This window comes from Eptesicus fuscus, chromosome 3 (genome assembly GCF_027574615.1).
Source record: "Eptesicus fuscus isolate TK198812 chromosome 3, DD_ASM_mEF_20220401, whole genome shotgun sequence".
Taxonomy (NCBI): Eukaryota; Metazoa; Chordata; class Mammalia; order Chiroptera; family Vespertilionidae; genus Eptesicus; species Eptesicus fuscus.
Window position 1 is genome coordinate 38,989,383 of NC_072475.1, and position 18,812 is coordinate 39,008,194.

Here is an 18,812-nt window from a genome sequence, read left to right on the forward strand (position 1 = left end):
GTTCAGGGAACCAGGGCTGGCCGAGGCTTGCGCTGCCGGCAGTGGCAGCAGCAGAGGTGTGATGAGGCATCGCCTTCCCCTGATCGCCGGGTTGCCTCCTACCCCTGAGGGCTCCTGGACTGTGAGAGGGGGCAGGCTGGGCTGAGGGACCCTCCCCTCCAGTGCATGAATTTTCATGCACAGGGCCTCTAGTATAAATATGAAAATGTATCTACTTTTCCTCTCATTACCAATAGAGAGAAAATTAAAAAATAAAACACTCAAAAAGAAATGCAATGTAATTCTATCGCCGATAAACTCATGCAGTTAAGTTACATTTTGCCTCCCTCCCCAGTGTTACTGGGCTAAAAGTAATGATTATGGATGTGTTCATTTTTCTACAGGGGATTTTATTTTTAAATTGCCCTTTAACACAAGAGGTTGATTCATAACCCCAGGGCATTAGTGAGCAGCTTCCTTACAGATGATACTGTCTTGGACTTACTCACAGGAAGTAATCCTCTTGAGTGGCTCAGAGGATTATGTTTTTTAGGTTTTTTTTTTATGCAGTTCTCCCAGAATTCTTGTGAGATAGAATTACGGAAAATATTATCCTTTTGCTGATAGGGAAGTCAAGGCTGAGAGATTTGTTCAAGGTCAAACAGAAAGTCATTGGCAGAGCCAGGAACTTGAGTTTTATATTTTGGAACACCAGCAAAAAACTAAAAATCTAGAATGCGTACCAAAAGACTATTTATTCTATAACGCATTCACAATTATTTCTGTCACTACCTTTCAATATGAAGAAACCATAGGGCTTATTTCTATAACCCTATTAGTGGCAACCCCTTCATGTAAGTTGCTTAGACTTTAATATGGGTCTTTTAATATCTCTATATATTTTTGGCACAGGAATACCCTAGTGGTTCCATACACCTGTTTCCTAAATGCATATGCTACCAAAGTAAATTATAACCCAAGTTATGCATGACTCTAACAATATTTAGTCAATTTCCCTTCTCAGCAAACTTAAATACTCATGCAAACCAAATTTATGCAAATCCATGCTTGTGATTTGGCTGTGGTCAGCTCAGGAAGCAGAATCCTGTGTAACTGTCATGTAGGATGTGATTTAGAACTGAGGTTTTATGAGAGCAATGCAATATGCATGGCAGCATCTCCAGTGATACTTAAAGGTGCAGCGAGGATATGAAAAGATGACATGGTGCAAATTCCCACAAACATTATGCATAATTCATGGTCAATCTGTATATGTCTAATGTACATGATTTTCTTGCAATCCCTTTCTTTCTTTTTTCATTTGATAACTTGTATCCTGAAAGAAGAAGGGAAAGATTTGGATGCTCACTACACAAGCCAGGCAGAGTGGTGGGAAGAGCATGGCTAAGACTCACCCTGATTCAACATAAGGCAACCATTAAACTGACGTTTATGCAAACTAAATAACAATGTGGAAAATGAGTTTGGCATAATGTTACATAAAGAAGCAGATACGAAATTAAATGCATACTGACTGCAACTGTGCAAAAAATTAAAATTGTGCTTATGACTATGCAAAAGTGAGAGTATCACCCTTGAGAGCAAGGGTGATCATTTTTACGTCGCTCCAAGTTTCTGAGGAGGGTTTTGTATACTCACACACTAACAACCAGTGTGAAGGGACCCCAGGGAGAGTGTCAGCCCTCTAGCACTAACAGGAAAGGCTCGCAGAGGAACAATAGGGCCTTTCTTTTGGGAGGATGCAGAGATCATGAGGAGCTTGGAGGGGTAGAGTGGTGTCTGGTGAAGGTCTAAAATGGTGGCAGAATATCAATTCTTAGACCACTTTTCTAGATGGCCATGCAAGGGAACTGGAGATCTGCCAACTTGGGATAAACCAGCTTTACCAAGAGTTCAGCAGGGACTTCGGCCGAAAGAAAGGTCAGCCCCTGTGGGAGTGACATTTTCAGAGCCCAGCAATCCATTCCCATAGCAGAAAGCTGCTCAACAAATGAAGGGCTTTCTGGTTGTGTTTCAGGGATGGGATTTTTTAAATGAGCACAGAGGTAATCCGAGGCACAAAGTAAGGATTTGACTTATCATGAGAAGCCCCTCAGATGGGAAGACTCAAAACATGTAGCAACCCAATGCAATACAGGCCTTTACCTTAGAAAGCTCTCTGTCACCTGGTCCTGCACTCAGTACAGTGCAATGTCCCAGCAGCCTCGCAGGTGGGCATTTATCCAAGGAGACTGGGCCACTGTCCTTTCTTATGGGTTTTCTTTTAGGTGTTTGTGTTTATAGTTGTATTCAGCTTCCTCTCTCTCTCTCTCTCTCTCCCCCCTCCCTCCCTCTCTCTCCGTCTTTTTCACACACACAGAAATATGTTTTTTTGAAGGTTAACAAGCTTAACTTCTTGGACTCCATCATTTCTGCTTCCTTTTTGTAACAACCTGGGTTACAGGATTGATTATTAAGTAGGTTCACTTTAATGAATGAGGCCTGGAGGAAATATTTGCAAGCTTAGGGACATTCAGATAAATTGCTAGGAAATAAAGGTGCTATGTCCTCACCAAAATAATAATGGATCCTTTCTTGATACCAGAAATTTGAATAATCTTAAAACAGTACTTCTGAAACCAGTGCATAGGAATCCCTCGGAAGACTTGTTAAATAGATTCCCGGGCCTACCCTCAGGAACTCTGAGGCAGTTTGAGGCTCAGAGCGTGAATCTCTAACCATCTCCAGATGATGCACATGCTGCTGGCCCAGGAACCTCTCTGAGTAGCCAGGCTCTGAAAATTTCTTTAATCCTTGTCCCCAAAGCCCAAGTCCTATCCAGAGAATGCACTGACCACTAAGAAGACTGGAACTCTCTTAGTACCGTGGCTAGGGAACTATGCACATGACAGAGTCCCAAGTGCTCCCTGGGAGTCCCGGGCTCCAGCGTGGCCGCGGCGCTGGCACCTAAGTGTCCACTGAGGGAAGGTCCGCCCTGGACTGTGGGCTTCTTAAGGCCACGGCTGTGTTTATGCATCTCTGTGTCCCAGCACCTGGCAAGCACCTAGCAAGAAGTAGATGGTCAAAAAGGCTTTGTAAAATAAATGAGTGAAACTAGAAGTTTAAATAATTTCCATCGAAATACTGTTATTTTTTTCAAAACAGTATCCTATCTACCTTCCCCTTGAAGTGATTTTAAATGACCCCATAATAGAGAAAAATAAAAGACAATTTACTTTGTCTGCATAGTTTTTCTTAGAATCAGTTTTTAAGCATATGATCCCAACCAGTGGTCTCTCCAAACACTGAAAGCTATGCACCCCTGAGCTGACGGCGCGCTCTGCCGCTCTCCCCCATTTATCACATGGAGGAAGGACCTTGGCAACAGGTAGAATCAAGCCCATATTTTTTAGAACAACAGAAATTACAAACATACTAAATGTAACCATGCCCCCCCCCCACAACCAACCCCCAGAAGACACATAGCAACACAGCTTACATATCAAATTTCTATAAGCAATAGATTCTCAGATTTTTTTTTCCCATTTGCTCTCTCTTCTTTTCAGGAAAAGACTTTATTCTTATCTTTTCCTTCCTCCTTTCCCCTCATATTGATAGGGTTTAGGAAGTCTGCCCATCTGCAGAGCCAAGGGGCACTTGGTCTTCCTCTCTCCTCCCTTAGCATTCTGCCTTGATTGGAACTATGAGGGGGCCTCCTTTCTCCAACCTACACCCTCTCCTTCTAGGGGATGCATCGGGAGATGGGTGATCTATGCTATACATATGCATATGCTTAGGGAAAAGGCAAACGGGAGAAATAGCACTGCACACTTGGGGTGCTCCAAAGTGTTTAGTATGAAAGGGGCATGGAGTCAAGGTGGCACTGGGTGAGGATGACAGGGCACCAGGGGCTGCATCATGCATGCCCTGCACACCTAACTGAGGTGTTTGCATTTTACTTGGGAGACAGTGAGAAGCATCAAGTTCCCGCCACCTCTGGGCTGGTACTAAGCCAAGGAGCGTTGGGATCCATGGAGTTGGGATCCATGGAACAGGTCTTGGATGGCTACGGTGGTTCGTAAACCCACAGGGGTATGATTTTAAATCACGTTCCCTGGAGTTTGTATGGAAGGCTAAGGTTGCTCATTCACATAGTGAAAAGCAAATCTATTCCTTTCGTAAAAAGTGCAGTTTTCAAGGTTTTACATCTTTAGCTTAAAAATGTAAGACTAGCTAAGCCTGTTTGTGAGCTTCAAAGTGTCTTATCCTGTACTAAACAATTGGATTAAAAAATATATATCAGTGGATGTACCATCACTCTTTTTCCTGCCCCCAGAAACTATGTCCACAGTTCACAAAAACTTAGTGTAGCAATTTCAGGGGCACATTTAAAATTTAATGACAGAAGCTAGGAATGCAAGGAAGTGATAACTGGACAACCTTGACTGGAAGAAAACTACTTCCAAACTCAGTGTTTTTCTACAATAAGAATTCATTAATCACTCACCAATTATACAAATGAGATAATTTTGTTAGAACAAGTGATGAATGAGTGTTTTTTTCTATTCAGAACATCCAGCACAAAGCCGAGATGGTCCATTGTCTCACCATTCCTTAATAAGTCACTTATTCATATATTTCAAGAATGAGATCATTTGGCACAAAGAATACCATGATGAGGAATACATAATAATTGTACTGAGTGATCACTTCTGTATGCACGTGTTTTTCCTAGATCACAAGATAGGAAGGATGTGGTGCTCACTCTGATTGGGGGTAGACCATGTGAAAAATTAATGACTGAAAATGGAAATGACAGAATTAGAGAGTTGTTTTGGAGACAGGGAAGGAAGCATTAAAAAAAAAAAAAAGCAGGTCTGTAAGAACTGCGTTTCTGTCAAGCCTTATATATGTAATGTCAGAATAAGAGACACTTTCCAGAGGCGGGGATCAGAGTGCGCTGAGCAGAAAGGAAAAGACATGTACTGCCAAGTCTGGTGGGAAGAAATACAAGCACAACCACAGAAATGACAAGGTCAAGGCAATGACAGAGCACAGGCAGGTTCAGAGTCAGAAGAAGAAGGAAGGGAAGTTTATTCTAAACTCTGTCTGCTGTTTAAGGATTAAAATAAGGAAGAAAATGTTGCCTTGTCTGTCTGTTCCTCTGTCATTTTCATTGATCAGACTGTGAGTTTGTAACAAATCATTTCAGTATAAATATTTCCCGAGACTGGTTTCCAAAGCCCCGATGACAGGAAACGCTGATCCAACCTGCCGTCAGTGAGTTCACCTGCAGGGTTCATTAGACAAAAGCACTGGCAGCTCAGTTCCAAACGGAGGGACTGGGAAGCCGGATGCTGAGCGTCGGACACGGTTCACAGTCCCCTCAGCCAATCGAGGGCAGAGGATGCACTGATCCAGGTGGGGGAAAACGGTCTGCTTCCATATGGAGGGAACCTGAGAATCTCATTAGCATATTTTAGGAGATTCAAATTTCAGATTCAAAATCTTTGCTATCTGCACCCTGACATAGATTGGGATTTTGTCAGAGTTTGTGAGGACCTCTTTATGAAGAATGGGGAAGCATTTCATATAAACACCCTTCTATAAAAATCTATCAGACAAATGTAACAGCTTTAGCTGAGCCTTTGAAATACACACCTCTCAAGAGATTTTTCTGGCTGACGGGTGTGCTTGGCTTACCAACAAGAGGGAGTTTAGAAGAAAGGATAAGAAGCAGCTTAATTTAGGAGGGCAGTTATGGGGCAGATGAATGAGCCCCAAGACTAGAGGCTGCTGCAGACCCACGTTTGAATATTTCCTGTGCCATAAAATAACTTGGTGACACCATCGAGCTACTTCCCTACTTTGAGACTCACTTATTTCGACTGAACTACAACCAATATAATGACACTTCTTAGCAGCTGCACGCTTTAATCAAACCAAGCTTGTCTGTACACCCAGGGGCTTTTGTTCTCTAAGGGGTAGCATCACTAACATAGACCACACCCCTCTACTCCAAAGGGCTGGGAATGGGTTCCACAGAGCACAGTTTAAAAACCTCTGGCTTAGGTTATCTTCTGAAGTTCCTTTCAGCTCTAATGGCTACAGTTCTCATATTGATCAGATTCACCTGCTTAAAACAACAACAGAAACACGACCCCCATCACCCCACACACTGGTAAAAGCACCACAAACCTTCCACAGTGAAAGGTTGAATGGGTGTCTTTTCAAGTTGTATTTCAAAGGGCCGAGTCTACTTTTTTTTTTTAAGTGTTATTGTCTCTGACTGTTATTTTCATATATCACATCATTTTTACACCCGGCATGTCAGCTCATGTCATTTCAATTTTGTGTTTCTTTTCTCAGGGACTAAACATGCTGCCAGCATTTTTTCCCATTAGTTTAAAAAGAACAAAAAAAGAGCTATTTGAAGGTTACTTAACACCTACATATTTTTCCAACTTGAAAGTCCAGGTTTTTCTTTCATGCCACATGTAATGACCATAGGCTGAACAATATCCTAAAATAAAGACACGTAATGGCATTTCGGGTGTTTGTTGCACTTGAGGTGGTAACTCAAGGCCTCTCTTGGTGATTACAGTTATCAACAGCCTGTGAGTTGCATCCCTCCTGGGAAAGTTGGGGAAGATGGACTTGTGAAGGAAGGCTGGGTGCAGGCTACTCAGTGTTGGTACCTGTTTACTCACTGAGATGCTAAGTGAACAAGAGAACAAGGTAACAAAAGTCCTGAGTAGGTGGAAATATCAACAATACCTTCTGCTTATAAATACCCACCAACTTATTTTGTCAAATGAGGATTTTTTACAGTATAGGTAACTGGTTTCCTTTTGAGGTACTTAAACTTCCTGGAGGGTCTTATGGCCACCTAACAATACCTTAACATCTATTATTTTTATCAGATCAACAACGAGGTTGCAGCCTGCTGGGGGGAGTGTGTAAAGCAGGAGAGAAACAGCAGGGGAAGGTGGAGGCCCATCCAGGCCATGTCCTCTCCTTGACCTTAGAGTCTCATGAGTATAACAGGTGTCCACCTGGGCCCCCAGGGCTGGATGCAGACCCAGAAGGTTTTGTGTGACTACACACTGTTAGAAAATGTAAAATTGGTTAGAAACATTTAAAAAGTAGCAGATTCCTTCTCTTGAAAAAATTAGTATACATGGTGACACTGAGCTCATTTCCAACAAGATGGCAATTAGGGGGAGCCGGTAGTTACTGCCCCCCTCTAGAGGGGTCAGCTTATGACATTAGCCACTGTCCCCTTCACTCTCTATTTTTCTTACACACAGTCTATTCCCTTCATTCCTGTACCCGGCTGATCCAAGGGGACTTTTGTATCTATGAGCTCAGAATAGATTTTACTGTCTAGAATTATTATAACTCATTCCTGAAGAAATGCAAGAGGATTCTACAGCTAATAGACCTAAGAGTTTTACCATCAATTCCCACCACCCACCCACCATAGTACCTGCCATTTATAAAGCACTTACCACCTGCCATACACATTGTGAAGCATTTATATATAAAAACCTATTTATCCTCCCAGTTACTTTTGAAGTAGATAGTATTTCCCCCACTTCATAGTAGAGCAGCCTGAGGCTCAGAGAGGTTGGTTCATTTTTCTAAGGTAATACAGCTACTACATGGTCCTAGCCAGTTTTCATTCGGATTCTTGACTGTGAAGGCCTTGGTCTTAACTGCTCTGTAACATCCTTGTTATACTCACGAGGCCACACATGTGCAGTGATGGAGGAGCCAGCAGCCCCAAGTGTACGAGACTCAAGTATCTTACAGTGTCCTGCAGAAGGCATGCAGAATGCTCAATAGTAAAGCAGTCAGAATGAACACAGTGAAAACCTTATGATGCAACAATGGTTTCCAACTCATCCTATAGGAAGCTTGAGTTGCTGATGGGCAGAGCATAAGACAAAACACGGTGGCCCTGAAGGCTAGCCTTGGCTCTGACCAAAGGAGGCTATGCCAGGCACAGTCACTCCTTAAGGCCATCCCGTTTGAACATTACAGCAGACATCTGAGCCAGAGGGTAGTATTTCATTTTGCAGATTAAGAAAGGAACTCAGAGAACCTAAATTGCTCCCCCCAAGGTTTTCTGTTTAGTAAGTGGCGAAGCCAAGGCTAGAAATGGCCTCCTCTGCAGCTATTTCTTGCCTGCCTCTGTCATTCTATGCATGACCCTCTACATCTTCTGGCCTTCTCCCTTCAGACCTCAGTCTGAAATTGAGAAATTGAGATATTAGTCCTGCCCTTGGTGTTCTTCCTAGAGTCAGGTGATGCTTAAGTGAATCAGTACACTAAGTTGAAGTGAGGGGGGGGGATGTAAAGTAAGATACTCTGATTTTTTGTTCTCCAAAATTACATCACTCAGTTATTTTTATATTACTTGACACAAATAAAGACTATTTAGGAATAAAACACAGAGTGATCATGCTTTATTCCAGTAATGTTTCAATTTAACCTAGTGGAAAACTTTCCCCCTTGCTTGTGCAATATTTATTGATGATAAATATCTTCACAGACAAGACAGCATTGACTGGGCTACAGTCGTGAATCTTCGTTTACTCCAATGCAGATCTCAGATAGACAGAAAATTTGAATAGCTTCAGTCTCTCTCACTACAACTACATAAGGCTTTTTTTCCATTGAACCATGGCTCATCGATCACTCTTTCCTGAGGAAAATGCTAATGAGCCTTTGTCTGCTGTGAGTATACTGCATAAGATGTTTTGTTCTTCCCATGACTCAGAGTAGACTGGCTCAGAACCTCCAGGTTGTCGCCTTCTGCACCTCTAGAGGTGTTTTCTGTTCTTGGTGACTGAGTACAGAGTTCCAAGAAGGTACCCAGGGGAAGCAGTAGAGAAGACACTGAGAGACAGGTGTTGTCATAGGACACTCATGCTTCACAAGTCTCCTTAGAGGTAAAGGGCATCTGAATTATATTTGGATTAAGTCACTGCATTAATATGGCAGAGAGTACTGGCCAGATGGTGCTGAGTACAAGGCAGAGAAACAGATCACCTGCATCCCTTTTACTGCTCAGGAGTGAGTCTCAGCTCAGTAGCTTCAGTGTGGGTATGACCACACTCTGCTAGCACCAGAAGGAAGTGGCTATCGTCTCCCATTAATCTGTTTTTCTTAGGATTCCATTTTTATTTCGTGTTGACCTGTATTTTCCTCTTGAGGATCCATTCCCACAAGGACCACTAGGACAGCACTGCAATCCTACTCAAAGGCTTACTTGCTACTGGAAACACAAGGGGATGGCTCTAGTTTGTGTCTTCTTTTCCTTCAGGGGAAGATCACAGAAATTCTAGTTTCCTTGGCTTTCTGTATAGGCTTCTCTTACACATTTAAAAGGACACTCGTAGAAAGGTTTTGGACTAAGAAAAGTATGTGTTGTCTCTCTCCACGGTGCTTCTCATGCCTGGTGAGAGGCTCTCCCTAAGGAGGCTGGGTAGGGAAGGGAAGAAACAAGTAGATGTCAACAATACCTTTTAGCTGTAATTCTGTATACATGTGCTATGAAAGGCCTTTCTCCCTTGGCAAAGCCACAGGGGCCAAGAGGGAAATAAATAGGTAAGAAGTGTGAGGAGAAGGTTGTCCCTGTGAGGGTTTGATAAATAAATATTGGCCAATTATAATAATTCCTGGTAGATTGTTATTTTATATAATTAGAGCAATGAAGCAAAACAGCTTTGTAAGACACACATGGGATGACCAGTAATGGGCAACAGTAGAGGAGCTGTGTGGAATGACAGTGTTGGGAGAGCTGGCTTCCGGTGCTCTCTCTGCACCTGACCAGGGACCCAAGGTATCTTGATCACCTTCCTAGGTCTCAATGGTCCTGTTTGCTAGAATTGAGTTATGGGGTAGTGTCATGGACTGCATGAGTACCCCTTCCTCAAATTCATGTTAAAGCCCTAACCTCAAATATGACTCTGTATTTGGAGACAGGACCTGTGAGGAGGTGATAAAGGTGAAATGAGGCCATAAGGGCTGGGCTCCAATAAAACAGAAAGAGACACCAGAGGTCTCTCTCTGCCATGCAAGGATGCAGAGAGAAGGCAGCCAGGAAGAGGCTCTCTCCTAAAACCCTCAGGATGGGCCAGCATCTTGATCTTGGACTTTCCAGTCTCCACAACTGGGAGAAATAAATGCCTGTCATTTAAGCACCCAGTCTATGGTATTTTGTTATGGCAGGTGAGGTAAATGAATACAGGTGGTAATGACTAGCTAATTAAAATGACAACAATCTACAGTTAACAGAGTACTGTTACAAATTTTATCTCAGAGAAATGGTAGGAGGTAGAAAGAGCAAAGTATTATTTTACAAATAAGAAAAGGTTCAAGAGCACAAGGCTACCAAGTGGAATTCAGTCAGACTGGAAAACTGGGTCTTTAAAGGCAACTTTGGTTGCAAATGGTTGTAGTTTTCTTGTTTTCAGCATTATTTTGTTGGATGTCTATTAATTCTGGGTTTTAGATTTCCAGGTAATACCCAGTTAAACAAGGTCAAATTCATCACAAGCCTTATATGTTGTTTTCTCTTTAGAACCACAATAATCATCTCCTTTGACCCAGTAGGCCTCAAAGTGTGGTCCATCAGTGGAAGATGAGGACTTAGAAATGAAAATTCTTGGGCCCCACCCCAGACCTACAGAACTGGAAACTGAGGCTGGCCCAGCACTCTGTACTCCAACAAGCTGCCTAGGGGTTTCTGAGGATGCTAACTTTTGAGAACTACTGCTCTCATTTATGTTCAGTTTCTTGTTCCCCTTATAACTGGCTGACATCTGACACTTTGCACTAAAGAATACGCTGCTGTAATGCTGCGTCCTATAACCAACTAGATCCACAGCATACTGTCAAACCCACTTCTGAAATACTTGAATTTGTAAGTATATCCTTCATATAATCATCATGTTCTATAATTCTGTGTTGGTCTTTGTTACCTCCCTTAAGTCTACTTGGAAGTTGAAAACATTTTAGAAAAAAGCTATTTAGGTTCAGCATATTATGAACCTTGAATTAAATGGACTCTAATTAAAAATAGTAATTTAAAACATAATGAATTTATTATTTACTCAAAGTGGTTAATGTTCTTAATCCCACCTCTGAAATCTCAGTAACTTGGAAAAGGAAATTCATGTATGCATGAAACCTATACCTCAACGAGATCCAACCCTGCAAATCAGGAGAGAATATTTAAATAAATAAAAAAAATGATCCAAAATATTTATTTAAATTTTTTCTTTTAATATTTATTCTAGAAAGCAATAATTCATTAATTATATATATTACTAGAGGCCTGGGGCATGAATTTGTGCACGGGTGGGATCCCTCGGCCTGGTCAGCGATCGAGGCCAATCGGGGCTGCAGAAGGTTGGCTGTGAGAGCACACTGACCACCAGGGGGCAGCTCTTGTGTTGAGTATCTGCCCCCTAGTGGTCATTGCACATCATAGCGACCACTCAACTGGTCGTTTGGTCATTCAGTTTGCTTAGGCATATATATATATATATATATATATATATATATGTATATATATATATTATTTATATATAATAACTACATTTGTACATGTAATTACAATAAACAGTATATATATTTTATGTCAAATATCTGGATTTTAGAGTTAATAAGATTTTAATCCAATATGTTTTCTTTTATTACTTTCCTAGACTTCGAATTTGAAAGCTTTAGGGCCCAGCTGGTATGGCTCAGTGGTGAAGGTTGACCCATGAATCAGGAGGCCACAGTTCAATTCCAGTCAGGGCACATGCCCAGGTTGCGAATCTCAAGTGTGGGGTATGCAGGAGGCAGCTGATCAATGATTCTCTCTCATCACTGATATTTCTATCTCTTTCTCCCTCTCCCTTCCTCTCTCTGAAATCAATAAAAAGATATTAAAAAAAAAAACCTTCAGGATTTTCTTGTGAAAAATATGGACTCTGATGCCAGTATACCAGGTGTACTGGTCGATAATGCAGATTTTTTTCAATAGATGGAGTTACACATATGTGGATATATATGCGATTTGATATGTATGCTATTTTGTTGTATTGACAGCAAGCTTTAAAACTTTATATGTCAAATTTTCTGAAGGTGTTGACATTTTTACGCTTAAAAAAAAAAGCCAATTTCATGCCAAAAAAAGAGCATTTGCAGGAAGTTTTAATTCATTACTCTATTTTGTAGAAAAGTGCGCTGAAAGTTATCGTATAATTCAGGAAGCTTATGGTGAACATGCTCCATCTCAAGATACTTGTGAATGCTTTAAAAGTGATGATTTCAATATGAAAGACAAAGAATGTCCAGGTCAACCGAAAAAGTTTGAAGACCAACAATTATAAGCATTATTGGATGAAGATGTGTGTCAAACTCAAAAACAACTTGCAGAAAGATTAAACGTTGCTCAACAAATAATTTCCGATCATTTACAAGCAATGGGAAAGATTTTAAAGGAAGGAAAATGGGTGCCACATCAACAGAACGAAAGACAAATGAAAAACTGAAAAGTCATCAGTAAAATGTTTCAACGGCACGAAAAAAGTCTTTTTTGCATCGAATTGTGACTGGTGATGAAAACTGGATTTATTTTGAGAATCCCAAATGGACAAAATCATGGGGTGATCCAGGTCAACCAACAACATCGACTGCAAGGCCATTGACTGCAACATTGATCGCTTCAGAAAGAAAACAATGTTCTACATTTGGTGGGATCAGGAAGGTGTGGTGTATTATGAGCTTCTAAAACCAGGTGAAACTGTTAATAGTCATCGGTACCAACAACAAATATTCAATTTGAACCATGCTTTGATCGTGAAACGACCAGAATGTGCCAGAAGACACGGCAAAGTAATTTTGCTTCATGATAACGCACCATCACACACTTCAAAACCAGTTAAAGACACATTAAAAGATCTTGCCTGGGAAGTATTAACCCACCCGCTGTATTCACCAGACCTTGCTCCTTCAGATTACCACTTGTTCTGATCGATGGCACACGCACTTTCTAAGCAGCACCTCAAAACATATGAAGAAGTGGAGAATTGGGTCTCTGAATGGTTTGCCTCAAAACAAGAAAAGTTCTATTGGGACGGTATCCACAAATTACCTGAAAGATGGGGGAAATGTGAAGCTAGTGATGAACATTACTTTGAATAAAGCACTTTTGATATTTATCTTGAAATTATCGTGTTTTCTTTGATTATATAATCTGCATTATTAAACAGTACACCTGGTGACACATTTATATTTAAATGACTGTGTGTGTGTGTGTGTGTGTGTGTGTGTGTGTGTGTGATTACATATTATGTCACCTATTATTTGAGGATATCAACACTAATCTAAGAATTTTGTGAAATGTTTTATATGTGTCTCAAATAAACTTTGCCAATAAAATTTTACAAAGAAGCACAATATTACCATTTGACAATAAAACTTTAGACATTTTCAAAATTACTTTTCTTATGCAGAAATAACACAGAAATAACCTTTACCCCCTTGAATGTGGGCAGCCGGGGAGAACAAAATGCACATACTCTGTGCTGCTTCTGTTATTAATTTGCTTATATAAGCAAAATTGTGGGCTTTCTGTGGAAGTACCAGACTGCACGGCTGATAAAATGGCACATAGCTTGCACAGCATTTGTAACGTGACAGCTTCTGAAGGACAGATTTAATGAGATTAGTAGACTTCCGCCCATCACAGCCTCAAACTATGTTTTACAATCTTTAGATTTTTGGCACCATTTACTGAAAAAGCTATTTGAAGATTGACTAACATATTTCTAGCCTGTTTCTGAAAAGATAGGAAGAATAAATTGAACATTAAGATTCCTCTCCAATAGTGTGTGTATATAAAATATATATAAATAATATATATGTAATATAATATATCAATACATAAAATAATATTGCATATAAATAATATATATAATCTATGAGATGAAGCAATATTAAACATGCATTTTACACACATACCTTTAATGTTGATCTCTTAAATTCAGGAAGAATTTTTTTGTAGAATTATAAAGACTAATTAGAGTGTTTTCCCAAATATTTTACTTACAGGTAGCAACACTGTCATTGGTCCGACCTGGGATTTACTCACAACATCAACATTAAATAAACTGCCCCAAAAGGAAGAACTACTCTTAGAGCCAACAGCAAACACCAATGCCAAGTCATATTCATAATTACTCATCTTTTGAAACATGTTTGACATGAATGATTCAGCAAAGCTGGGTCCCTGCCAGCTGGTGCCAACAGGCACAATGGCACCAGAGGAAATGTGATAACCACAGAGGCAAACAATGACTGGACAATAAAACTCTCCCTCCTTTGATTCAGGTATAGAAAGTGCTGTTTTCTGAAAAAGCAGTAAAGTAGGTCTCTCTCTCTCTCTCTCTCTCTCTCTCTCTCTCTCTCTCATTTTTTAAAGCTTCCTTAACAGTTAGTAAAATATGTTTGGGCACACCAACGTAAGTTTTATGAAAGGTACCATGAAATAAAAAGAACCATGACTCCCTTGGGCTTTCCCCTGTGAAGATCTCCATGTACAATTTGATAGTTTTCAGAACCCCCAAATTCAGTTAAAAACAAAAAGAAGCTTTAGGGGGAAAAAAAGAAAGAAAAGCAGCCTTGGGGTAGGATGAAACTAAAGAAATACAAAAAAGAGTAAGAATTTACCTGCCACATGATTAAGAAAGAAATTAAGTAAAAACTTTTTGTTTTAATAGAGAATGCATAGACATGTATATTCTCATCATATGCTGAATGGCATCATTTCACCACATAGGGCCGGTCCTTTGATCAGAATGCCAGGCTGTGGGAGATGGAGATTGCATGCCCCAAGTAATAATTCCGGCATAGTTCAAATGAGACCCAATAGCCCAGTGGAGCAAGCAGGCTCCAGTCCCACTTACCTTATTAACTAAACTGACAATTTGGCACTAAGTAGAAATACAGGGCCGAACACTCTCTGCCCCCGTATATTATTCTGGACCCAGAAAGTGAAGATAAGGCAAGAAAAACTTGCAGGTTGTTTATGGAGGTTATTTGGCCAGTTTTCCCCAGAAGATCACTTCAGTTATCTCAGTTATTCCAGCTCTAACAAGCAAGTCTCTAAGTTAACTGTTTCTGGTTGCTATTTTCCAATGGCCATTTTTCCTTTTCAGAAATATACACAATTGCTCCTTTAATGCAATCGCCACAATGCAAAACAAATGCACAATTAGGAAATTGTCCAAATTCAACTTGCCTTTCTATAGCTTGCTGTCTTTCTAACCTCTTCATCTGCTCAGATCCCTTTGAATTATTTATCTCCACCTGAGTTTACATCACCCTCAGAATCAATGCCACTTACACATTAAGTGAATGTGCAGTTAGCTTGTCTCCCTGACAATTAACAAAGACGTTAAGGGCTGATGCCAATTCAGTGGCATAAGCTGGATACCTTCCATTACCTGGCGTGTCATTGTTTTTGGTCTATTAAGCAGTTTTCATTTCACCTTATGGGCCCATATAAAACCCAAGCTAGATGTTTCTCAAATTATAGGCGGTATTACAGGTATTAGATAGCTTCATTTTGTTTTTTAAACATCATCTCTAAATTTACTGAAGACTAGCTGAGAAACTAAATTGGGTAATCTATCTATCTGTCTATAGGTAGATAGATATATTTTAAACTTTTCAGTTTTTTCTTTAAAGTCTTTTGTCTCCATCTTCCTAAATCATATTCACTGTTTTACACTAAGGGTAGCATTTCTCATTTTCAAAAAATAGACTTTCTGATTCTTGCTTAAATCTATTTTGCTTAACCAAATTATCATTGTTGTTTTGATTCATTTTTCAAAGGGGGCTTTTAATTTTCCAAAAGTTCTCTTGTCTTGTTCTGCTTTATTTTTCACCATTCTTACACTCTGACATACAAAAGTCAGTGGATCAGAGGCATTGTAGGCGGAAGCTTAGTAGCTCTCAAAATCTATCTTGTTAGGCAGGCCTCCATTAGACAGGCCTCCTGGGTTAGGGCAGGGCTTAATGCTCAAAGGCTTCAGTTGTCAAAACTCTACAGCAAAACAGTAGAAAATGTATGTAAGCATTCACTTACCTGCTTTTGATCAACAATTATCTCGAGGTCTTCATCACTGCTTAGTTTTCCATATCCTTTTTCTTTACTTTTCTTGTGAAAGAATAATTTTAAATTATCATTTAGTTTGTTTCCATTAATAATCTAAATCCCACTTAATACTTTTAAAAGATAAAGTTTACTTAGCCTTGTTCCCTAGTCATAATACATTATTCTTCATGTCAGTTTCTCATGGACAATAGCAAATGTTTTATTGTTAAGCTGTTGGTTTATAATTATTCATTAAGTATTTTTTGCTTAGCCTCTTCCATACAAATTACATCTTTATTCTTCTCTGAATATTGTTATGCTTCTTTTTTTAATTCTGTAGTTTTAGAAAAGATTCTTTAATACTTTAATATAAGTAATTCCTTTAAGAGTCTGAGCACATTTTTCTTAAAGGTCAAAACTGCAGTTAGTAATACTAGGCTTAAGACTTCAACTATTAAATGTTTTATTTTAATCCCTTATATATTTTTAAGAATAAGACCAGTATCCTGCAACTCAGATAACAAATCTTTAGATTTTACACATTTGCTTATAAATCAGATAAAAATGAACATTGTAAAAATAACTCAGAAATAATTTTAAAAAGATAACTTTAAGAATTAGTTTGAAAAGTTAGAAGAGTACAGACCATCTTTAAAAATGAATTTATTAGCATTCTGTCATTTCCCCCCCAATGACCATTCTCCATCTACCTACCCGATAGGAAAAAATTCTAACATCAGAAAAGAATATAGATCATGACAACCATTTTACTGTTGTGCTTATAGGAGAAAGGTCATTTATCTGAGTCTTTTTTATTCTTTCTTGCAATGCCCTGCTGATGGGAATGCCAGAAATGACATATTTCTTCCTAATTTCAGAAATTAAAGTACCTCTAGGTACTTTAACAAAAGGACTAGAAACAAAAGGAAAAGAAAAAAAAATGCTATACAGTTAGCTATAGTTCAAAGTTATTATTTTTTAAAAACAATTTCTTCTTTAGGTATTAGCTGCATTGACTAGAATTAAGGGAATTAAAAATGTTTCTTATGTTTGCACCTACTGTACCACATTAGAATCCCCATCTCATTGGGGGAGAAAATGATATCCTTCAAGGAACACGACATAAATCTGTTTACAGTGTGGGACACAACTCTTGTCTTCCCCCCCCCATAACATTTAAAACCAGATTTCCACATTTCCTCCTCAATAAACATACCTACGATTTTTCTGTTTTGTTTTGTGTGTGTGTGTGTGTGTGTGTGTGTATGTTTTGCGTGTGTAATAAAGAGATTTCTGAATCTTCAAGTATTAGGATGCATAAATACAGTCTCATTCATATATTAATGAATTTGGCCACTTAGAACAGAACAGATGGCCACAGTACTTTTCTCTATTGTTATTCTTGTCCTCATTTGAGGACCCCTTTCGGGATTAATGGAAAACAAAGAGAACAAGGGTGGTTTCAACCAAGCTGACTTCCTTCCTATCACATTGCTCTTACATCCTTTTAGTCCACTGGTTGCCATGGGATATTGTCCAGAGACCCTCTAATGCAAAACGTTTAGAAATGCTTTTCCCAATATCGATCTGTATACGTACCAAGTAGCTCATTTGCATGACTCGATTTCTGGACAAAAGGACATTAAGTAGAGATGGAATGTGGGTCCTTCCATCCATGTCACTGTCAGACATCCCAGAATTCTTTGCACCAGAGGCAGTGGCTTCATTGCCAGAACTTGCTGACCAGAGAACCACAGATCTTGCCCAGCAATAGTATTTATAATGTATGACAATCATGGAAGTATCCCTGAATCACTGTCTTGTCTTTGTAAACATTGTGAAAATTTAGGGTAGCACAAAAAGTCATTGAAACAAAAATATCTTCTTTTCTAACTAATTTTTATCCAAGCACAATGTTCTCTGACTGCTGTTCTAGTTTAATGCTTTTGTAAAAAAACAAACCTATTATTAATTATATACATTTTTATATTTCATCCCACACATAAGGACTACTCAGCCTCTTTGTCCTAAAAGCTCTCAGCTTTCCCTTTTTAATGCCCCACCCCAGACTTTCTTGTGATTAGCAAATCAGTGCTAATTGATATAAAAATATCCGAATCCATAGAACATAATTCAAGGTTGCAGTTTCTGCCAATACCAGCATCCCACCTTTCCAATTTAATCCCAACTCTTTATCTGATACAGTAGTAAGTTTTCCTGGCGAGAGGCGAGGTCAGGAAAGGAGAGTATAGCTCCAACTACTGAAAGCAGAAGTTGGCATTTTCCAAAAGTGGGAGGAGGAATTTAGAGCTCTGATTCTGTATTTAAACCCCTAGTCTCCAAACAGCACACAACTGTACGCAGTCAGATTTCTTACAGTTTTACTCTAGAGTTAAACAATATTTCCTAGTTCACCCCATCACCCCAGGGGGATTAAGCCTTTTTCTGCACCAGGATGGTTATTCGCTCACTTACTGCTTATTTCTAGTGCGAGCACAATCCTCTTTCAAGCACTCGGCTCCCACTTTGACTGCTTAGATGAGCCAGCCCAGGCAGGGATCTTCAGCTCGCCTCCCTCCTCCCAGCCGGGAGTCCCTGTCTTCTATCTAAGCACTTTTGTCGAGCACTGAGAGCAACTCCATCGCTTTCTGCGTGGTCTCTCGCAGAAGCC

The 18,812-nt window shown here is 39.7% G+C and overlaps 1 protein-coding gene and 1 long non-coding RNA gene across 5 annotated transcripts in view; both read right to left on the bottom strand.

Moving 5' to 3' along the window:
* The window catches only part of PEX5L (peroxisomal biogenesis factor 5 like), a 181,146-nt gene extending 163,298 nt beyond the window's left edge, over positions 1-17,848 (bottom strand). For 3 of the 4 annotated variants that reach the window (XM_008142334.3, XM_054711338.1, XM_008142331.3), the window contains exons 1-2: positions 17,741-17,848; positions 16,133-16,204 (exon numbers count right to left, since the gene is read on the bottom strand). In XM_008142334.3, coding sequence (XP_008140556.3) covers positions 16,133-16,204; positions 17,741-17,833 — 165 coding nt within the window. In that variant the 5' untranslated portion in view covers positions 17,834-17,848. The remainder of the gene's footprint in view (positions 1-16,132; positions 16,205-17,740) is intronic. The other variant, XM_054711322.1, reaches the window with a different exon arrangement.
* Positions 1,280-7,792, bottom strand: LOC129147822 (uncharacterized). The gene is made up of 3 exons (XR_008555034.1): positions 7,727-7,792; positions 2,864-3,043; positions 1,280-1,315 (listed from the first exon to the last, which is right to left on the bottom strand). It is a non-coding gene; the product is annotated as an uncharacterized LOC129147822 (long non-coding RNA).
* Positions 17,849-18,812: the final 964 nt, after the last annotated feature.